At 45.2% G+C, this 23,678-nt stretch overlaps 1 protein-coding gene across 3 annotated transcripts in view; it reads right to left on the reverse strand.

The window, feature by feature from the left end:
* The window catches only part of NEK1 (NIMA related kinase 1), a 344,019-nt gene that overhangs the window by 138,560 nt on the left and 181,781 nt on the right, over positions 1 to 23,678 (reverse strand). For all 3 annotated transcript variants that reach the window (XM_063920623.1, XM_063920622.1, XM_063920624.1), the window contains 4 exons: positions 21,517 to 21,696; positions 14,864 to 14,929; positions 6,890 to 7,121; positions 6,614 to 6,757 (listed from right to left, as the gene is read on the reverse strand). In XM_063920623.1, the coding sequence (XP_063776693.1) occupies positions 6,614 to 6,757; positions 6,890 to 7,121; positions 14,864 to 14,929; positions 21,517 to 21,696 (622 nt within the window). The remainder of the gene's footprint in view (positions 1 to 6,613; positions 6,758 to 6,889; positions 7,122 to 14,863; positions 14,930 to 21,516; positions 21,697 to 23,678) is intronic.

The following is a 23,678-nucleotide window of genomic DNA, read 5'->3' on the forward strand; positions in this document are numbered from 1 at the left end:
TTACATATAGGTCTGCACAACGCTTGTAGCATTGGTTCAAAATGCTTATCCCTGGTGAAGGCAAGCCATGCAAAATGTAAGGTTACCCCTTTCTGACCATAGAGTCTATTGGCTTAGAGATGTTACTGACTGAAACAGCAGCTGACCACAACCTTAAATCAATCGAAGACTACACAGATGTCTACAGCCATGGACCAATGACAAAGCCTTTACATGTTTGGACACCTAGGGGTATATTTACTAAGGTGTGAGGTTTTTTTGTTTTTTTTTGTTTTTTTTTTTAGAAGTGGAGGTCTTGCTTATAGCAACCAATCAGATTCCACTTGACAGCTATAGCTGCTTCTTGAAGATAATAGCTAGAATCTGATTGCTTGCTATGGGCAACATATCCACTTCTAAAAAACTCACACCGTAGTAAATCTATCCCCTAGAGTTAAAATGTTGTCATGAGGATTACTAGGACCACTTTTCAAAAACACTGGTGAGAAACCACTTTACAAATTTCTCTCTTACGTCAGTGTGCTGAAAATACTGAAATGGTCATCAGATTGAGAAGTTGAAATTACAAATTTTTAAGAACCAGACAGATCTTCTGACGTTATCGGTCAGAAAAGAAAAGTGAAGAAATGAGCCTTTGCAGCAATTTTATAGAGAAACAGGTGATTATTTATTCTTTAAATACATGCCAATATATTACCAAGGACCATTCTCTCTTTAGCCTGTCCAAGTACAATAGTAGTGGGTTGCTAGGCATGATATACCAGTAATTTATACAGTTCTAAAACCTATCTATTGGCTACACTTTAAAGAGACACATAAGGATACATTCTTTATGCTTAGAAAGGTAGTTCTTAAATATAAGGAGGACAAGGGTGTAGTTACCATGAGTGCAGTTGCTACAGGGCCAGAGACACGCACTCTTGCACCTAAACTAACCTCACTCAAATCTGATCCCGATGATCACAGACTAACCCTCATTCCACTCACAGCCTTGGTGACTTTCTCTGTCACCATGGCAGAGGAGCTACATGGCTAGTCGGCCTGCCCTTTGGCATACAGAAAGAGCCTCGCTCATCTATGCTGTCTATAGCGTTAGTCCCGATCCTGGAGTCGCAGCGTGCCTGGACACAAGGCAGACCGGCCACTAGTTTATGCGACACCGAAAAGGGAAACGGCAAGTAACCGTGTGTCGGGTCCCCTCCAATTGTCCGCCCAGTTTGCACAGGATGAAGGGTTTCTGGCTAGATAGAAAATACTGTACAGAGACGCTAAGCATGGTGTTTTAGCATCCAGGAACTTAGGGAGGAGTTTTTACCTCGCCCCATTTAACTTATAAAGATAACACTTGCTGCTGTAGCCTTTAGTCCTAAATAGCATGAACAGCTTCTAATGTATTCTGCACTAAAGGCTACAGCGGCAAGTGTTACCTTTATAAGTATAATGGGGAGAGAGAAAAGTTCCTCCCGAAGTTCCTGGATGGCAAAACACCATGCTTAGCATCTCTGTACAGTATTTTCTATCTAGCCAGAAACCCTGCATCCCATGCAAGCTGGGCGAACAATTGGAGGGGACCGACACACTGTTGCTTGACATTTTCCTTTACAGTGTCACATAATCTAGTGGCTGGTCTGCCCAGAAAGCCAAGGGTCTCCTCTTTTGTATGGTACCATTCTCGAGTCTCCGAAACACCCAGAACCAGAGATATCAGGGCGCAAAGTGGATCCATTTTCCCATAGACTATAATGGGCCCGTTACGTCATACCCCCCATGGCCATTAGCCTTGTGGGGAGTCACAGAAACTTGGGGTCGGTATCCTCTGGTAGCTAATAGTCTCCCCTTCCATACGAACCAAGTTCTGAGCCGATTGGACCCCCACAACCGGAGATATTAAGTTTTAAGTCCATTTTAATTTAATAGCTCACATAAACCTAACGTCAATGGACCATTGCTTTAACACGTTCGTTTGCGTCTGTATACAATATTTTTATTTATTGGTTTCTTTTTTTGGGTCCCAACAAAGAATGAATATTTTCAACAAGTCTCTGAACTCCGCTGGTTGACCCCCACCACCCCCCTCCCTCTCCGCTAAGAGACTGATCTTTTCAGACAGAGGCCAGCTTACAGTCAATAAATTGCCAACACAGTATGTAAATGAAAGGCTGATACTACAAATCGCTTTGGTTGGGGGAAAAGGACAACAGAGGGCCAGAGTGAATGTACATTAAGCAGTACAGTACTGTGCTGTGCTACGGATTTGCGTGTCAGACGCCCCGACAGTTAGTTATGGAAACACTTTTCCTGTGTGAATAATTCTATTGAATGTAAGGTTCTTAAATACATGAAGGTTATAAAAAAAATTATTGATAAAGTGTTAAGAAGAAAAACAAAACAAAAAAAAAACAAATGCATTCGCACTTTGGGAATCAAATCCGGGACTCTGAGCACGGGGCGCGGGATACTTCACCACTTGGCCACGATGCCTGCTGATAAAGACACAAGCTCACGTGTAAATGTAAGCAGTGATCCCTTCCCATGGGTTTTGCTGTATTGGCTACGAGACTTGGACGCTCACATACAATACTGTATGCCTAAAGTCAATGGACCATTGCTTTAACACATTCGTTTGTATACACTACTTTTATTTATTGATTAGTCTACGGGACTTGGGCGCTCACATAACCCTAACATCAACGGACCATTGCTTTAACACTTTCGCTTAGGTCTGTATAAAATAACTTTATTATTGATGTATTGTTTTTTTTTTTTTTTTTTTAAATTGACTCTCTCGTCTGACCATTGGTCCCTGTGTACAGTATACAGTAACATTACAGTCGTCACTGACCATTTGCCAGAACTTGTAGATCAATGCGCCGCTATTCACTCTACAGTTCTGGATTAGTGGAGCATTAGCCACTCAGTGGTGAAGATGTGTATTGCATGCTGCGTACGTAGTAATGCCTCAACGCGCCTGTCCGTGCAACAATTGAACAACCTGAAAATTCCCTTAAGCGTGACTAATCCTCCATTTAGGTGGAGAAACAGCAACGATGAGGAAGGCTCCATCTGTATGTGAGTCCGTCAGTGTGTGTGGAAAGGACTGCTGGGCTGGCAGTGATGGTCTTAGCAGCAAACTGCTTCTTAGTCACAGGCAGTACCATCAGCACTACAGAACCATGAATTACACAGTGGGGGTCATTCCAATCTGATCGGTGCTGTGCGTTTTCGAACAGCAGCCGATCAGGTCGGAACTGCGCATGCCAGACAGCCGACGGCTGTCGCAGCCCAGCGATCGCATCTGCCTGATTGACAGGCAGAGGTGGTCGCTGGTCGGGAGGGGGCGGCACATCACGTTTGGCCGCCGTTTTGTGGGCGCTGTCCGGCCAACGCAGGCGTGGCCGGACCGTGTGGGCCGCAGTGACTGCGTGAAGTCAGACGCAGCCACTGCGACCTAGCCAGCGACGACTAACTCACTGCGCTGGCCGGGAGTTACGCTACAAGTACAAAAGCATCGTCGCTGTGTGATGCTTTTGTACCTGTGCGGGAGAGGATGAGGGGGGGGGGGGGGGGGGGGGGGTGGCCTGACACGCGGGGCGGACTAGCCCTGTGCTGGGCATCCCCCCGCATGTCAGGGAAGATGACTGTAGATGTGCTAAATTTAGCACAGCTACGATCAGGTCGGAATGGCCTCCAGTGTGCAGTAGATGCTGATACAGAAGTTTTCAGATGGGTAACGGAAATTATTTTCCCCTGGCCAATCCCCCCTCGTAGGAGGCGTCACACGTGACCCGTCCCGTCCCCCTATATTCTCTTCATCTCCCTGCATTCTTTGTAAAAGATACACAGATCCTTCCCATGTGTGCATTTGTCCTTATCCCAACCCTAGTGTTCCTCTGATCCCCCTACCACACTGTGACACTGACCCATCCATAGGCAAATGCAGAGGAGATTTCCAGTTGCCCGGAAACACCCCTCCACTTGGCCAGCGGCTCAAAATATGAGCAAAATAGCATATAATATAATAGTATATAATACGATTGCTAGAGCTGCTGCCACAACTTGCAGTTTAAGGGACAGAGTGGAGCTGCTGAACATGCCCAGTGGTAGCTGCTTCTTCTACCAAGTTTGCTGTGTGTGCATCTGAGCACTCAATCAGTGTACTGGACCAGAGAGTAGCTACCAGGATGAAGAGACAGGTGCATTACTATGAGTCGGGAGAATGTGTGCTTAGAATATGCAGTTCTGTCTCCTACTGGTTCTATTACAGATTTGTCCTGCTAGTGTTGCTGCGTATAGCAGCTTAATGTAGCAGGACTGCAATGTGTACGCATCACTAGTCAAACTGTGCCTCTGACCCACCCCCCTCCGTGTGCTGCTGACCCTCCTCACCCATGTGTGCCTCTAAACCACCCTCCCAATCTCTTACTGTGCCCTATCAACGTCCCCAACCGTGCATTTGCCTCCTACCCAAGGCTGGCGGCTAACGATCAGAAGTAGCATGGGCGAAAGGAGACAAGAATGTGCTCCACACCACATAACTGAACATAAAGATGGCAGGTAAGCATAAATTTCAGTAGACTCTTGTCTTTTGCGGTATGATAGACATAAGACATAAAACACTTGACAAGGATAAATATTCTGCTCCCAGAATAACATCTCAAGGTGTTCTTCACTTGGGTCTTTCTTAAAGCTAAATTGTTAACCAGCAAGTGTTCTGTAAATGATTTTTATTGCTGCAAAACGAATTAAAACACCTGACATTTGCCTGAGGGCAGCATTCGCAAATAGGTTTCTGTAATACCGTACATATTTCGATAGGTACTGCAGCTATTATATAATCTCCTACAGTTCCAGTCTAGCACAGGTTACATAGTTACATAGTTGTTGAGGTTGAAAAATGACAAATGTCCATCGAGTTCAACCTGTATTATAAATTTTTTTTTATTTATATATATATATTAAATGCTGTATCCTTGGATATTTTTTTCCGCTAAGAATTTATCTAGTCCATTTTTAAACTTATTGATTGAGTCAATCATTACTACCTTCTCCGGCAGAGAATTCCAAATCCTTACTGCTCTTACTGTGAAGAACTCTTTTCTCCGTTGTGTATGGAATATTTTTCTAACCTCAGGGGATGTCCTTGTGTCCTATGTAGTGTTGTTTTGATAAACAAATTGTTTGATAAATCCTTGTATTGACCCTTAATGTATTTAAAAATATTAATAATGTCTCCTCTCAGTCGCCTCTTTTCCAGTGTAAACAAATCTAACCTAGTAAGTCTTTCCTCATAATCGAGTGCCTGTAACCCCTTAACCAGTTTGGTGGCTCGCCTCTGAACCTTTTTGAGTTTCAAGCTATCTTTTTATTGTGAGGTGCCCAGAACTGTACACAATATTCCAGGTGTGGCCACAACCACAGATTTATACATTGGCAGGATTACACTCTCATCCCTTGTCTCCATTCTCCGTTTTATGCATGCTAACACTTTACTTGCTTTTGTGGCTGCATTTTGACATTGCGTACTGCTACTAAGTTTATTATCGATGAGCACTCCCAAATCTTTTACAACTACTGTTATCCCTACATTTTCCCCATTTAGTTAATACGCTGCCTGAATGTTCTTAGTCAGGTTCACTGTAGAGAGCTGCATGGAGGCCCCACCTTCTCCCTCCTCGGGAAGCGGTTAAAATACCGCCAGTCGGGATCCCGCTGGTCACAATACTGACATTGGAATCCCAACAGGTGGTGAAATGCCGCTGCCGGAATACCAGCGACACCCATAGAGGGAGAATATACCCGTGGCGAGCCCGCAAGGGGCTTTCTAGCGCTCGCTCTGCTGCCGGCATTCTGGCGGACGGGATCCCGCTGTCAGGATAATGACGAATCGTATGCATTTCCCCTCCTCTCACAGCTATCACTGGCTGCCTGACTCCCACACAGCCTATCTTCCAAACTGTTGGGAAGCGTTGCAACTCTCAGCAGCAGAGAAGATATTAAGGCTGTATGCTCATGTCATGCTCTCCAGAGCCATGGCTGTCAGCACCCTGAGGCCCATGGCCACTCTACGAGAGGGGAGATGTTCCCTCCAGTCTGCAGTATTAACCTTGCTGAAGAGACTAACAAAATCTTAAGGAAAATGTTGCATGAACTGCATCATTAACCTAATCCCTGTTATCCACTAAAAGTGTCTGCATGCTCCAAACATGCTGGACAGATCAAACAGACTGTCACATGATTTTGATTCATTCAGCGCAATGTGACTACTCACAGGCATCTGTAGGTTATTGACAATTATTGTAGAGTATAAAGTTGTTGTGCATATTTTAATCTATTTGTTTGAGGGTCATTAGGAGTTTTGGAGCGGTTACAATGTGGAACAGAGAAGAGAGGTGGTGGGGGGAGGGGGGGGGGGGGGGGGGGAGACAGAGAGAGAGATACAGGGATGGGGAAATACAGATAGAGGTAGAGGCGTAGAGATGATGTGGAGGACAAAGATGGAATAAGAGAGGAGAGAGGAAGCGTGAGACCTGGGGAGAGAGATACTGTAGGAAGACAAAGAAATAAAAAAGCCATATTATATATATATATATGTCCATTGGAATAATTATCTCACCACTCGTGACTTGCAGTAGTTCTGTCTGAAGCTGAAGTTTTGCTTCACCCAGGATCCTCACAACCGAGTCACCAGGACTCTTCCTCCATTCACGTCTCTGGTGCTCTTCCGAATTCAATTTCATCACCTCCCCAATTGTCAGATCTGATAAAAAGGTAAAAATTATAATTAACAATTTTTACAAACCCAAATTCATGCAATGTATAATGGACATGTTCACCACAACTGAAATGTAATAATAGTGTTCTAAAGTACAGTATAATGATCTGCACTTACTGTCAGCTGCACATAAGGTCGTGTCCTCTATAAGAGTCAGCTGTGAGAGGGGAATGACAGCTGGCTCCTCAGCTTTCCACTTCTTCCTGTCAGCAGCTACAGCCTCCCTGCTCTGTTCCTGCTCCTCACCACCACCTTCAGCAGCCTTCTCCTCAGTGTCCTCATTTGCAGATACAACTTCCTGAGCTTTAAGGTTCTGGTTTAATCTTCTGAGTATTTGACGCTTTTCATTCTAAAATATATCAAAAGTTATGCAATAAGTATACCTATGTACCTTATATTAAACCAAAGGTTCCCTAACTCGGTCCTCAATGCACCCTAACGGTCCAGGTTTAAAGGATAACCGTGCTTGGAAACAGGTGACCTAATTTGGACCTTAGTCCATTTGAGTTAACCATCTGAGCTCAGACATGGATATCCTTTAAAACCTGGAGTGGTATGGTGCCTTAAAGACTCCGTTTTCTCCCTTAGGATTCAGTTCGGTAAAGAACATTTATTTAAAAAACGTATCCAACACAGAGTTGCTATTATATAGATAGATAGATAGATAGATAGATAGATAGATAGATAGATAGATAGATAGATAGACTTTTTTCCCACACATCAGTACCCATTATATCGGATTTCTGATCGTAAGAATATTGCAACATCAATTTAGTCTTTCCCCAGCAGCTGCTCCTCTCTGCAGCAGCCTGGCGTGGCCGGGGAAGGTGTGGGGTGCGACCGGGCTGCCCGATCTGCAGTGATCGGGTGCATGGCAGGCACTGTGTGAGGGAACAAGGAAGCAGAGGTGCTTGGAGGTCCCACAGAGTAGTGGCTGCTGGAAGATATCTGCTAGAAGCCGCACAGTGGGTTGATTGGTCGCATCAGACACAACCATGTCAGGGAAAGCACAGCCTGACATGGTCGCATTTGATGCAACCACGCCAGGCAAGTGGTTAAAGCGCATTCTTATTATTTATGAAGTGTGCAGCTATTAAAGAGTTCTGTATATTAATGGGAGCATAAATAACCAATTATGTATAGTGACGCAAAACAGAAGGTAAAAATAGGGATTTTTGTTTACTTACCGTAAAATCTTTTTCTCTGAGTCCATCTGGGGGACGCTGCGATCCCTCCCGTAGGTTTGTCTGGTTTATTTGGTTATTTTTTCTGGTCTATCCCCTTTGGCTTGGCTAAACGTTAACGGAGTTGATGGTTGGGCAGGAAGGAGATGGGAGGGGTTAGAGGGGGGAGGAGGCAGTTGGTTTGATAGGTTCCGTGCCAAACTCCACTACCACACATCTCTAACCCACAAGTAACGGCGCAGCGTCCACCAGACACCCGTCTAGCTGAGGCAATAGCCAAAAGAAAAACAACTTTTTAGTGTTAGATAACGTAGTTCAACAGATTCCAACGGCTCAAACGGAGGGTTTTGAAGGGCCGTAAGGACTAAGTTTCAATCCCAGGTAGGAACAGGAGGAATAAAAAGGTGGTTGAATCCAAAGTACTCCCTGAAGGAATATCTGAACCTCTGGAATGATCACTAGTTTCTTTTGAAAAAGAACCGACAAGGCCGAAACCTGACCCTTTAGTGAAGAAAGTCTCAGACCCTTATTGAGACCCTCCTGAAGGAAAGATAGTAAACGAGGAAGTTTAAACAAATGCGGAGTCAAGCCCCGCTCTTCGCACCAAGCGATGTAAATACGCCATACCCGATGGTAAATGCCAGAAGTCACCGGTTTTCTAGCCTTAATCATCGTCTGTACAACAGAATGAGAAAAACCTTTTGCTCTTAAAATGTTGGATTCAAGAACCAAGCCGTCAAAGCCAGCTGACTTAAATCTGGGTGGCGACAAGGTCCTTGAAGAAGAAGATCTGGTCGCAGGGGGAGACGAAAGGGTTCCCCGACGACCATGTCGCGCAGAAGAGTGCACCACTGTCGGTGTGGCCAATCTGGAGCCACCAGAATGATTGCGAGACCTTCTCGCCGAATGCGTTGAAGTAGACGTGGAATCAGTGGGATTGGCAGAAACACGTATCCCAGTTGAAACTGCCACGGGGCTGTCAGGGCATCGATTAGAAATGCTTGAGGATCCTGAGTCCGCGAGCCATAGTGAGGAAGCTTCTTGTTGAGACGAGACGCCATTAGGTCTACGTCGGGCATTCCCCAGCGGGTCCCCAGATATAGAAACACTTCCTGGTGAAGTTCCCATTCTCCCAGATGAATCGTGTGACGGCTCAATAAATCCGCTTCCCAGTTCTTGACTCCTGGAATGTGAATTGCGGATATTACCAGAACCCAACGTTCCGCCCACGTGAGAATCTGAGCGACTTCTCTCATGGTGGAGCAGCTTCGAGTTCCTCCCTGTTTGTTTATGTAAGCCACCGCTGTGGCATTGTCGGACTGAACACGAACTGGATGACCCTGTACCATGGTTTGAACCTGAAGGAGTGCATACCGGATTGCCCTCAATTCCAGACTGTTCCATCGCCCTTGGAAGTGATGAGTCTGGAACACTGCTCCCCAACCGCTGAGGCTTGCGTCCGTGGTGACCATCATCCACGACCAAATCGTGAACGGCGCTCCTTTTCTCAAATTGTGGCTGTGAAGCCACCAGTGAAGTGACTGACGAGTCTTTACCAACAAGTGGATCAACTGCAATTTGAGACGTGGTTCCCTCCGAGTCCAACAAGCTGAGAATCTGAGCCTGAAGAGGTCGTGCATGAAATCTGACGTATGGGACTGCCTCGAAGGATGACACCATCTTGCCTAACACCTGCATGCATCTGAGGACCGACACTACCGGTAAGTGCAACAGGGTCCGAATTCTGGACTGCAGATCCTGAATCTTGTCCGAAGGAAGAAACACCTTCTGGCTGCTGGTGTCGAATAAAAGTCCCAGAAAAATCATTTTCTGGGAAGGAAGTAAAGGCGACTTTGGAAAGTTTATTATCCATCCGAATGACTGCAGAGTCTCTATCGTTAGACGCAGGTTCTGATGGAGAATCGCCTCCGACGGAGCCTTGACTAACAGATCGTCCAAGTATGGAGTGATGTTGACCCCCTGACGACGGAGAACTACTACATGACCCATGACTTTTGTAAACACCCGAGGAGCCGTGGATAGACCAAAGGGAAGAGCCTGAAACTGAAAATGCCAAGGTCCAACTGCAAATCTCAAAAGAGATTGATGACCTATCCAAATAGGGACACGTAGGTAGGCGTCTTTTATGTCTATTGAAGCCAAATATTCCCCTGGCTCCATGGCGGCGATAATTGAGTGAATGGATTCCATTTTGAATTTTTGGGTTGAGAGATATGGGTTGAGGGCTTTGAGATTCGGAATGGGTCGAAACGAACCGTCTGGTTTGTCCACGAGAAAAAGACCAGAGTAAAAACCCCGACCTTTCTGTTGAGTGGGAACCGGAAGGATTACTCCATTTTGTAAGAGGGTTGCTGTTGCCTGAAGAAGAGCCTGACGTCTGGAGGGATCGTCTGGGAGAGGGGTGACGAACAGACGGTATGGAACTGGTTCTTCGAGATCCAACATATATCCTCTGGATATGACCCCCATTACCCACCGATCTGGTTTTGACAGGAGCCACACCTCCTTGAACTGAAGTAACCGAGCCCCAACCTTCATCGATCCCTCCTGAAGTCCTGAAACGTCATGCAGCAGGCTTGTCGGCCGGCTTACTGGCTGGTCTGCGAGTAGCCTGAGATCCTCTACCTCTGAATGACCCTCTTCGTGGAAATCTGGAGAAAGCACGAAAGGAATCGAAACTACCACTGCCCTGCGTACGAAAGGACCGAAACCTCGTAGGTTTCGGTTTTTGAGGCGCAGATGGAAGAAAGGGGCTCTTTCCTCCTGTAGTATCTGAAATAATCTTCTTCAACTCCGACCCAAAAAAAAACTCCCCTTCAAAGAGTACTGCCGTAAAGGTCTGCTTTGAGTCCGAATCAGCATTCCAAACCCTAAGCCAAAGAGACCGTCTTACTGACACTGACAAGGCAGAGACAAGGGACTGTAGCGCAATAGAATCTAACAAGGCCTCACCCAAATAAGTAAGAGCTTCCGAGATCTGTTCTGCTAATTGGATGGCTTCCGACGGATCATCCGATTGCATTCCAGATACGACCTGTGCTAGCCATTCATCCACGGCCTTAAGGACCCAGGCTCCAGCCAGAATTGGATGTAGAGAGACACCTGATAAAGAAAACATAGATTTTAGTATTGCTTCTATCTTCCTATCTGTAGGGTCTTTTAAAGTCACTGACTGTACAGAAGGAATAATCATAGCTTTTGCCAAATGTGAAATAGGAGCGTCTACCTTTGGGGCTGTTTCCCAAAATTTTGCGTCTTCCTCTGTAAAAGGATATAGAAATTTTAATTTTTTAGGAGCCTGGAAATGAGAATCCGGTTTAAGCCAGGGTTCTTTTAAAATATCCGCAAAGTGAGAATAAGAAGGGAAGGCAGTAACTTGTCTTCTCTGTCTTTTGAAAAAGGCAGAGGAAGTCTCCGCCACTGTCGTATCCTGAATATTAAGAGTTTGACGAATGGCTTCTATCAGCAATCTAACACCTGAGCTAGTAGATCGCTCCGCGTCCTCCCAAGCCGAAGCTTCGTCCCATTCAGGATCTACCTCCCCCTCCTCCAATGGAGATGTCAGAGAATCCAACTCCTCCCCCGGAAATGTTATAGCGGGTAACGGTTGTGGGCGTTTAGTAATAGCGGAACTGCTGGCCGATTTTACAAACTTGTTTAAAGAATGAGTTAAATCAGTAAGACACTTGCCCATATTCTGGGCCCACAGAGGCTCCACCTGAGACTGACCAGACTCAGACTCCGATCTAGACTGACGCAAATCCGAAATGGCATCCACCATGTTCTTGGCCCATGGGGGCATAGACTGATCTGTCCTGCTGAACCGCCACTGATGCATCAGAGCACGAAGTACAGAGGGTACCCGCGTCAGCGCTACCCTTAGCCAGCTTTGAGCCACACTGTGAACAGGAAAAATAAACCACCGAGGCCGCTTTGCCCTTTGTAATTTTGTCCGGCTTACTGGCCATATTGTCACTTTTTTTTTTTAAATTAATATTTAAGAGCACTACTATAAAAATGAATTATAAATACCCATAAAAATGACCTAGCAGCTAGCCCACGATCCTAGTGACACCCACAAGGTTGACTGTTATCTCCCACTAGTTAGAGAAAACTATACACAAATATACTTGCAATTAGTAGTTAATAGAGACAGTGTTGCTGCTTCTAATAAAAACTTCCCCCAGAGATTAGCTGTGTCCTGCGTGAGTAGCACAGCGTCCCCCAGTTTGCAGCCGGAGAAGATGGCGCCCGGAGCCTTCAGGATGCTGTCGGATAGCGCGCGCGGGCTGAGCAGGGTGGGAATCCATCCCTGCCTGGATGACGTAACCGCCGCGGCCGCTCTTACAGATACCGGAAGTTCGGGTCTCCCGCGCGCCGCTACAGACAGCGACCGGCGAGGGGGCATGCGGGGAGGAGGGGAGAAATGACATTAACTACACATATATATCTCTATATCTATATATATATATATGTCAGTGACAGATTGTGGCTGTCCTGTACCTTATCCCTGCCGCATCCTGTATCCTGGAAAAGAAGAATGGGGGCCCCAGTGACCAAAGTGTGGTGGCCTCCAGCGGCAGATCAGAGTGGGAACATCACTAACTAAGCCCACTCCAGCAGTACCTGTCACCTGTAAACAGGGACTAGGTACTTTGAGAAAATCCAAAAAGAAAATAAATAATAAAAACCTCACTAAATCTAAGGAGAAAGAAAAACTGTGTCTGTACTCCACAGGCACAAAACTAAAAACTGAGTTGATGGCTGGGCAGGAAGGAGATGGGAGGGGTTAGAGAGGCGAGGAGGCTGTTTGTTTGATAGGTTCTGTGCCAAACTCCACTACCACACATCTCTAACCCACAAGTAACGGCACAGCGTCCCCCAGATGGATGACAGAGAAATTACCTGAACCAGATGATTTTACAGTCTAAGACTGGGTACACACTTGTCGATATATCATTCGTTTAGCAGACAAACGATATATCGGCTGGACCATGGGCTCGTGTGTACAGCTGATAGGTTTGTGAAAAACGATGTTCGTGCAGCATGGTTGATGCCAATGTACCCAGCCTAAGAAGTATGCAATAATCGAAAGGTAGTAGAACAACAATTGTAGCTGCTGATGGGGAAAGTATGTGTGGCTGTTTCCAAGCCAAAGAAGAATTATCAGCCACAAATATTAAAAGAACCGTCAGCAACTGGCATTTCTGTGGCGCTACGGACTGTGGTATGGTTAGAATGAGGAGAGAACATAGAAAACGGAGACATGAAAGAAACTACTGTAGTCACTGCAATAACATTAATAGAGCATGCTGCTAACTATGACCATCTGTAACCCTATTCTGTTGCTAGAGATGTTTTTCTTTTTTTTATTCTGCTGTACTATCAAGGCTACTCTGCACCGCTGCATGCTGGGTGTTTTTCTATGGTGGCATAACAACTGCTGAACACAAAACTGGCTCACTTGTTGATGCCGCAAAGGAGGCCGTGGAGATCACTAAAGAAGGAACACAGTATAAAAGCAGTCATGTATGTGGTCCTCTCCACCCTGTCTCATGTCTGTCTTATATAATGTATGACATGTGTGGGTTCGAACCTGTGCTAGCTGTAGTTGCTATCTCGTGACTATCTAGTTAAGTGTCATCATGCTTTATTGTTTGAGTATCCTATAGAAACAAGCTTACGAGCAGTTTTATTTTTGTTCTATTTAACAGAATATGCTGGTGCTAAATAAGTAAATATTCTTAAATAAAGGTCTCTGGTAATTGATTCAGTTGCTATATTTATTGCATTTATGTATGTTACATCTGTAGGATGCGGGCCTGGCGTTAGGGAATCAGCTGAGCCATATAGAACGTTGCTGATATTTAAAGGCAGAGATAACAGTTGGACTCACTGGGTACAGCGGCTGACCTGAAATATAATGGCCCAACTTCCAGACTTTCTTTCCAAATCAACCTTACTATACATAATGTTATAATATTACAGTAGAAAAGTATATAAAGTGTTCAACCTTTTTTAAACATTTGTGAACATAATGTCATAGAATTTCATCTGGTTTACTCAATGCTGTTGCCTACAGAGAAAATTAGAGGCAATCCCGTGAATGCCATCATATCTGCAAATGAACTACCTAAAACAATTTAGTCACACATATTTATTGTGTACTAAGAGAAAAACATGCAAGTGATTTTAAACCTTGCGCTGCTGAGGGGTTTCTCACCTGTATGCAGAGTCCATTTTTTGACATTTGTGATCCTTGCATCAAGAATATAATATTTTTTGGTGGCAACCACAAAAACTCTTTGTTTTTATCCGGAATACATAATATTTTCAAACGATACAAAAAAAATCGGGGAGAATTCAATTGCACCTGATCATTTTCCACATAATAAAAACAGGACTGCATTGATTTTTTTTTTGTGTGTGTAATTCAATTACTATCTGTTTTTATGACACAAAACAATTTCCAACTTTCAAGCGAAAACACATAGGATCGGAGATAAGTTCCCGGATCCATGCGTTTTTGAAATTGCAAAAAAAAAAAAAAACTGTACTTGTCTAAGATTTTGTTTTGCCTGCCTCTGGGGAGAAGGTGGAAATTCAGTTAGCTGCAGTAAAATACCATAGCTAATAGATCCCGAGGGTCTTATTCAATTAGCCCCGATAGCCGGCAGTATCGGGGAGTGAGCTCGCGAGGGTCCACATTACCACTAATTTGGCTCAGATATGGTGAAACATACAAAATGATATACCATTAAAAATCCACCAAAATCAGACTGAATAATAAAACATTATAAAAATGTAGTATCATGTAAGCATTAGGAGAAGACTTATATTTGATTTAACAATGGCCGTAACTCTTGAGGGAAAAAAATATACTGACTTGGATTACGATTTCTGTTTTTTTGGGGTCCTCGGCGGTGTTCCTGATTTCTGACACTTCTTCAACCTTTTGGCAAGAGGAAAAATAAAGAGATTGAATAAGCACATAAGAAGAGGAGGTCTGAAAACACTTGTAGTGGCTGTGTAACCATATCATGTCATTTATGCCACACAGGTCATGGGATTATTACCTGCCGCTCTTCCTGTGTTCTCAGGATTTTGTTGTATTATTAGTCAATAGTTTATTGGTAGAGAAACACTGCTCTACAGAGACAGGAACCTTCTAATAAAAGCCAGATGACTGAAGCAAATATAATTTATTTGAGAAATGTAGGGTAGGTTGGGATCAGTTACACCAAATTTGCAGTTTGTTTTTTCTCAGAAGATATTAAAGGTGTGCTGCCATTATGGGTTTTACTTACTTTTTGCACTACAACATAATACCTCTTAACATGACCCTCTCCTGGAGGGACAGAATGCTCTGCTCCTGGACTTCCCTCTTAATGTATAATTGCCATCACCTGTGCGGAAACACCTTTATCAATTAACCTGTTCAACACAGGTGACTGCAATCATAAATTAAGGAAAAAAGTCCAGAAGCAGAGCATTTTGTCCCTCCTGGAGAGGGTCATGTTGGAAGGTATCCAACATTGCTGGGGACAAATGCGCTGATTGGGGTCCTTATTCAAAAGGCAAATGCAGTATTAACAAAGCACTTCTTTGCCATGTGATTAAACAGATTGACCATCCCAATACCATTGTGCCAGACAAATCATATAGATCGGCAGTATAGAACCAGACTGCTTGGTTCCTAGCTATATCACCATGACCTAAGTCTGTTATTATCCACTTAGGCATCATAAAAATCACTGAGAACAGGGGAGAACTCACACATTTCTAATTGAGGACTTAAATGTACTGTTTATAATAAGAATTTACTTACCGATAATTCTATTTCTCGGAGTCCGTAGTGGATGCTGGGGTTCCTGAAAGGACCATGGGGAATAGCGGCTCCGCAGGAGACAGGGCACAAAAGTAAAGCTTTCCGATCAGGTGGTGTGCACTGGCTCCTCCCCCTATGACCCTCCTCCAAGCCAGTTAGGTACTGTGCCCGGACGAGCGTACACAATAAGGGAGGAATTTTGAATCCCGGGTAAGACTCATACCAGCCACACCAATCACACCGTACAACTTGTGATCTAAACCCAGTTAACAGTATGATAACAGGGAGCCTCTGAAAAGATGGCTCACAACAATAATAACCCGATTTTTGTAACTATGTACAAGTATTGCAGATAATCCGCACTTGGGATGGGCGCCCAGCATCCACTACGGACTCCGAGAAATAGAATTATCGGTAAGTAAATTCTTATTTTCTCTATCGTCCTAGTGGATGCTGGGGTTCCTGAAAGGACCATGGGGATTATACCAAAGCTCCCAAACGGGCGGGAGAGTGCGGATGACTCTGCAGCACCGAATGAGAGAACTCCAGGTCCTCCTTAGCCAGGGTATCAAATTTGTAGAATTTAGCAAACGTGTTTGCCCCTGACCAAGTAGCTGCTCGGCAAAGTTGTAAAGCCGAGACCCCTCGGGCAGCCGCCCAAGATGAGCCCCCTTCCTTGTGGAATGGGCATTTACATATTTTGGCTGTGGCAGGCCTGCCACAGAATGTGCAAGCTGAATTGTATTACACATCCAACTAGCAATAGTCTGCTTAGAAGCAAGAGCACCCAGTTTGTTGGGTGCATACAGGATAACAGCAAGTCAGTTTTCCTGACTCCAGCCGTCCTGGAACATATTTTCAGGGCCCTGACAACATCTAGCAACTTGGAGTCCTCCAAGTCCCTAGTAGGTGCAAGGCACCATAATAAGCTGGTTCAGGTGAAACACTGACACCACCTTAGGGAGAGAACTGGGGACGAGTCCGCAGCTCTGCCCTGTCCGAATGGACAAACAGATATGGGCTTTTTTGAGAAAAAACCACCAATTTGACACTCGCCTGGTCCAGGCCAGGGCCAAGAGCATGGTCACTTTTCATGTGAGATGCTTCAAATCCACAGATTTGACTGGTTTTAAACCAATGTGATTTGAGGAATCCCAGAACTACGTTGAGATCCCACAGTGCCACTGGAGGCACAAAAGGGGGTTGTATATGCAATACTCCCTTGACAAACTTCTGGACTTCAGGAACTGAAGCCAATTCTTTCTGGAAGAAAATCGACAGGGCCGAAATTTGAACCTTAATGGACCCCAATTTGAGGCCCATAGACACTCCTGTTTGCAGGAAATGCAGGAAACGACCGAGTTGAAATTTCTTTGTGGGGCCTTCCTGGCCTCACACCACGCAACATATTTTCGCCACATGTGGTGATAATGTTGTGCGGTCACCTCCTTTCTGGCTTTTACCAGGGTAGGAATGACCTCTTCCGGAATGCCTTTTTCCCTTAGGATCCGGCTTTCCACCGCCATGCCGACAAAACGCAGCTGCGGTAAGTCTTGGAACAGACATGGTACTTGCTGAAGCAAGTCCCTTCTTAGCGGCAGAGGCCATAAGACCTCTGTAAGCATCTCTTGAAGTTCCGGGTACCAAGTCCTTCTTGGCCAATCCGGAGCCATGAGTATAGTTCTTACTCCTCTACGTCTTATAATTCTCAGCACCTTAGGTATGAGAAGCAGAGGAGGGAACACATACACCGACTGGTACACCCACGGTGTTACCAGAACGTCCACAGCTATTGCCTGAGGGTCTCTTGACCTGGCGCAATACCTGTCCCGTTTTTTGTTCAGACGGGACGCCATCATGTCCACCTTTGGTATTTCCCAACGGTTTACAATCATGTGGAAAAAACTTCCCGATGAAGTTTCCACTCTCCCGGGTGGAGGTCGTGCCTGCTGAGGAAGTCTGCTTCCCAGTTTCCATTCCCGGGATGAAACACTGCTGACAGTGCTATCACATGATTTTCCGCCCAGCGAAAAGTCCTTGCAGTTTTTGCCATTGCCCTCCTGCTTCTTGTGTCGCCCTGTCTGTTTACGTGGGCGACTGCCGTGATGTTTTTCCCACTGGATCAATACCGGCTGACCTTGAAGCAGAGGTCTTGCTAAGCTTAGAGCATTATAAATTTACCCTTAGCTCCAGTATATTTATGTGGAGAAAAGTCTCCAGACTTGATCACACTCCCTGGAAATTTTTTCCTTGTGTGACTGCTCCCCAGCCTCTCGGGCTGGGCTCCGTGGTCACCAGCATCCAATCCTGAATGCCGAATCTGCGGCCCTCTAGAAGATGAGCACTCTATAACCACCACAGGAGAGACACCCTTGTCCTTGGATATAGGGTTATCCGCTGATGCATCTGAAGATGCAATCCGGACCATTTGTCCAGCAGATCCCACTGAAAAGTTCTTGCGTGAAATCTGCCGAATGGAATTGCTTCGTAGGAAGCCACCATTTTTACCAGGACCCTTGTGCAATGATGCACTGTTTTTAGGAGGTTCCTGACTAGCTCGGATAACTCCCTGGCTTTCTCTTCCGGGAGAAACACCTTTTTCTGGACTGTGTCCAGAATCATCCCTAGGCACAGCAGACGTGTCGTCGGGATCAGCTGCGATTTTGGAATATTTAGAATCCCACCCGTGCTGTTGTAGCAGTATCCTAGATAGTGCTACTCCGACCTCCAACTGTTCCCTGGACTATGCCCTTATCAGGAGATCGTCCAAGTAAGGGATAATTAAGACGCCTTTTCTTCGAAGAAGAATCATCATTTCGGCCATTACCTTGGTAAAGACCCGGGGTGCCGTGGACAATCCAAACGGCAGCGTCTGAAACTGATAGTGACAGTTCTGCACCACGAACCTGAGGTACCCTTAGTGAGAAGGGCAAATTTGGGACATAGAGGTAAGCATCCCTGATGTCCCGGGACACTATATAATCCCCTTCTTCCTGGTTCGTTATCACTGCTCTGAGTGACTCCATCTTGATTTGAACCTTTGTAAGTGTTCAAAAAAATTTTTAGAATAAGTTTCACCTAGCCTTCTGGCTTCAGTACCACAATATAGTGTGGAATAATACCCCTTTTCTTGTAGTAGGAGGGGTAATTTAATTATCACCTGCTGGGAATACAGCTTGTGAATTTTTTCCCATACTGCCTCCTTGTCGGAGGGAGACCTTGGTAAAGCAGACTTCAGGAGCCTGCGAAGGGGAAACGTCTCGACATTCCAATCTGTACCCCTGGGATACTACTTGTAGGATCCAGGGGTCCTGTACGGTCACAGCGCCATGCTGAGAACTTGTCAGAAGCGGTGGAACGCTTCTGTTCCTGGGAATGGGCTGCCTGCTGCAGTCTTCTTCCCTTTCCTCTATCCCTGGGCAGATATGATCTTATAGGGACGAAAGGACTGAGGCTGAAAAGACGGTGTCTTTTTCTGCAGAGATGTGACTTAGGGTAAAAACGGTGGATTTTCCAGCAGTTGCCGTGGCCACCAGATCCGATGGACCGACCCCAAATAACTCCTCTTCCTTTATACGGCAATACACCTTTGTGCCGTTTGGAATCTGCATCACCTGACCACTGTCGTGTCCATAACATCTTCTGGCAGTTATGGACATCGCATTTACTCTTGATGCCAGAGTGCAAATATCTCTCTGTGCATCTCGCATATATAGAAATGCATCCTTTAAATGCTCTATAGTCAATAAAATACTGTCCCTGTCAAGGGTATCAATATTTTTAGTCAGGGAATCCGACCAAGCCACCCCAGCTCTGCACATCCAGGCTGAGGCGATCGCTGGTCGCAGTATAACACCAGTATGTGTGTATATACTTTTTATGATATTTTCCAGCCTCCTGTCAGCTGGTCCTTGAGGACGGCCCTATCTATAGACGGTACCGCCACTTGTTTTGATAAGCGTGTGAGCGCCTTATCCACCCTAAGAAGTGTTTCCCAACGCGCCCTAACTTCTGGCGGGAAAGGGTATACCGCCCATAATTTTCTATCGGGGGGAACCCACGCATCATCACACACTTTATTTAATTTATCTGATTCAGGAAAAACTATGGTAGTTTTTTCACATCCCACATAATACCCTCTTTTGTGGTACTTGTAGTATCAGAAATATGTAACACCTCCTTCATTGCCTTTAACGTGTGGCCCTAATAAGGAATACGTTTGTTTATTCACCGTCGACACTGGATTCAGTGTCCCTGTCTGTGTCTGTGTCGACCGACTAAAGTAAACGGGCGTTTTAAAAACCCCTGACGGTGTTTTTGAGACGTCTGGACCGGTACTAATTGTTTGTCGGCCGTCTCATGTCGTCAACCGACCTTGCAGCGTGTTGACATTATCACGTAATTCCCTAAATAAGCCATCCATTCCGGTGTCGACTCCCTAGAGAGTGACATCACCATTACAGGCAATTGCTCCGCCTCCTCACCAACATCGTCCTCCTACATGTCGACACACACGTACCGACACACAGCACACACACAGGGAATGCTCTGATAGAGGACAGGACCCACTAGCCCTTTGGAGAGACAGAGGGAGAGTTTGCCAGCACACACCAAAAACGCTATAATTATATAGGGACAACCTTATATAAGTGTTTTCCCTTATAGCATCTTTTATATATTTCTAACGCCAAATTAGTGCCCCCCCCTCTCTGTTTTAACCCTGTTTCTGTAGTGCAGTGCAGGGGAGAGCCTGGGAGCCTTCCCTCCAGCCTTTCTGTGAGTGAAAATGGCGCTGTGTGCTGAGGAGATAGGCCCCGCCCCTTTTTCGGCGGCCTCGTCTCCCGCTCTTAACGGATTCTGGCAGGGGTTAAATATCTCCATATAGCCTCCGGAGGCTATATGTGAGGTATTTTTAGCCAAAATAGGTATTCATTTTGCCTCCCAGGGCGCCCCCCTCCCAGCGCCCTGCACCCTCAGTGACTGCCGTGTGAAGTGTGCTGAGAGGAAAATGGCGCACAGCTGCAGTGCTGTGCGCTACCTTAAGAAGACTGAGGAGTCTTCTGCCGCCGATTCTGGACCTCTTCTTACTTCAGCATCTGTAAGGGGGCCGGCGGCAAGGCTCCGGTGACCATCCAGGCTGTACCTGTGATCGTCCCTCTGGAGCTGATGTCCAGTAGCCAAGAAGCCAATCCATCCTGCACGCAGGTGAGTTCACTTCTTCTCCCCTAAGTCCCTCGTTGCAGTGATCCTGTTGCCAGCAGGACTCACTGTAAAATAAAAAACCTAAGCTAAACTTTTCTAAGCAGCTCTTTAGGAGAGCCACCTAGATTGCACCCTTCTCGGCCGGGCACAAAAATCTAACTGGCTTGGAGGAGGGTCATAGGGGGAGGAGCCAGTGCACACCACCTGATCGGAAAGCTTTACTTTTGTGCCCTGTCTCCTGCGGAGCCGCTATTCCCCATGGTCCTTTCAGGAACCCCAGCATCCACTAGGACGATAGAGAAAATACAAAGGCACTGTGCAACAGGCAGTATATGTATGCACCTCTGCATCAAGGGAATCAAATCTTGTAGGGGTTGTGAGCATTGTTGTGGCGTATTGAGATTGTCCATAAACAATAATGGCCACATAAAATAAAGTTTTGCACTCAAACAAAACTGCTCAATAGCACAACATAGAGAAAACAAAGCCTGCATTTATAACAAACATACAGCTCCCACGTTCTTCAGTGCAGAGGTCATAGAGATGGATGGAGTACTTGGTTTCGCATGGGGATGTCCTCTAACTGGAGATCCACCAATTTCTGCATGTACTACATGACTGGGGGAGCCAGGAGCCGCTCCTGCCACATTTAAAGGCACATTAGCATTCTTTAAACCTCGGGCTGCCAGCTGAAAAACAAACACAAAAAAAAAGGGATTGAAACCTTTAAATTGTTTACACCTATTTTTTCCGTTACTACACAATAGCCTCTCAAATATATTTTCCATTATCATAAAACTGAAACATTATCAAAGCTACAGCATTTAAAGCTACAAACCACTAGTTTTGAATATCAGCAATTATTTCCCGTCCTGGGTGCCAGGGTTGGGAGGGACTTACCTCTCCGGGTCCTGAGACCACATGGATGGCGCAGAAGACACAGAATTGAGCATAGTGCAGGAAGGAACATGGGCCATTGAAATAAGTTAATTAAGTGAGAGATAAGGTCAGCTGGGGCCGGATAAAGGGGGTAATTCCAAGTTGATTGCAGCAGGAATTTTGTTAGCAGTTGGGCAAAACCATCTGCACTGCAGGGGAGGCAGATTTAACATGTGCAGAGAGAGTTAGATTTGGGTGTGGTGTGTTCAATCTGCAATCTAATTTGCAGTGTAAAAATAAAGCAGCCAGTATTTACCCTGCACAGAAATAAAATAACCCACCCAAATCTAACTCTTTCTGCACATGTTATATCTGCCTTCCCTGCAGTGCACATGGTTTTGCCCAACTGCTAACAAAATTCCTGCTGCGATCAACTTGGAATTACCCCCAAAGTGAGGGAGGATGGAATTCCACATGCCACTGTGTATGTAAAAATGTATATAAAAAGGGAAAAAAATCTCCATGATAGCTGTAATAACTACTATCAAGTGTGGTGTATAAAACCTTTGTTAAGAGCCATTTTTAAGCAAATAAACATCACTACTGTGTTACTGTGATACACTTATATTTGCTGTCACCTACAGACAAGACCTAACAGTCTAATCCATTTCCCTAATGACTTGTGTTGATGCCAATGTCCTCAGTCAACAATGCAGTAAAGTATGTAGTAAGGAGTAACCAGCAATGAGCTGCTGAAAATATATACTCAGGAGCTGGCGGTTCCATGTTCTGCCACTTACATCTGACTGTCGGATACTCATCCCAAAGCTGATTAATTGGAACTTTTAGAAATGGTTCAACATCCGTAAGCACGTGTAGCCAAGCCAAAATAGGGGCTACATGTTTCTGATGCTCCAGAACACTGCATTCTATAGTAAATGATCACAGGTATGGCCCTAGCCTCAAGATACACCTATCAACTTAAATTACATATATACACACACATCTCCATATATTCTGTTACCAGCAATCACCAAATGACTAGCTTAACAAATAACCAGTGTGAATTTATACTATTCATAAGATTTTCTGTAGGTTAAAATGTTCTAAAAACTTGCCATGAGTCAATAAGATTACACAAGCATGCGATCTATATAGTCATGGCCTCATTGCATTCTGAGACAGACTAAGAGGAGAATCCAATTGCCCATGTTAAGTCAACAAGGGTGAAAAGCTAAGCTTCTAACATCGTGCCTTACTCCAAGGCACTAAAACAAGACTGAGGAGCTTCTGGAGGGGTTATGTAGAGGAGGGAGTCAGCCGTTAACTGTTTTAGTACCAGACTCCAATGGACATATGCATAACCCAGAGTAATGGCAGACTAGATGGGCCAAGTGGTTCTTATCTGCCGTCAAATTCTATGTTTCTATGTTTAATGGAGTGTTCCTCAGATGGATGAGAGAGGAATCAACGTGTTAACGAGCGCTAAAACACAGATGCCCTCATTCAGAATGGATTACAAATATCTGAAAATTGCAAACGGGCGATTTTCAGACATTTGCGCATGCGCGGACCTTAACAGTGAGATTGCATCCCTAAAGTGATTAACAGCAAGTCCAGAATCCGTAAAATGTTCACAGATTTGTACATTAACAGGGTCACAGCATCTATTATTAGGGTTTTTCTCCCGCATCTGCTCAGACGAGTAAAAACAAAGTTCCCTGATAAGTGCTGCATGCAGGGGGCTAACTGAATAGCCCCAGGGGATCAATTAGCTGGCTGTAAATTACTG

This window comes from Pseudophryne corroboree, chromosome 1, assembly GCF_028390025.1.
Source record: "Pseudophryne corroboree isolate aPseCor3 chromosome 1, aPseCor3.hap2, whole genome shotgun sequence".
In the NCBI taxonomy this organism is placed as follows: domain Eukaryota; kingdom Metazoa; phylum Chordata; class Amphibia; order Anura; family Myobatrachidae; genus Pseudophryne; species Pseudophryne corroboree.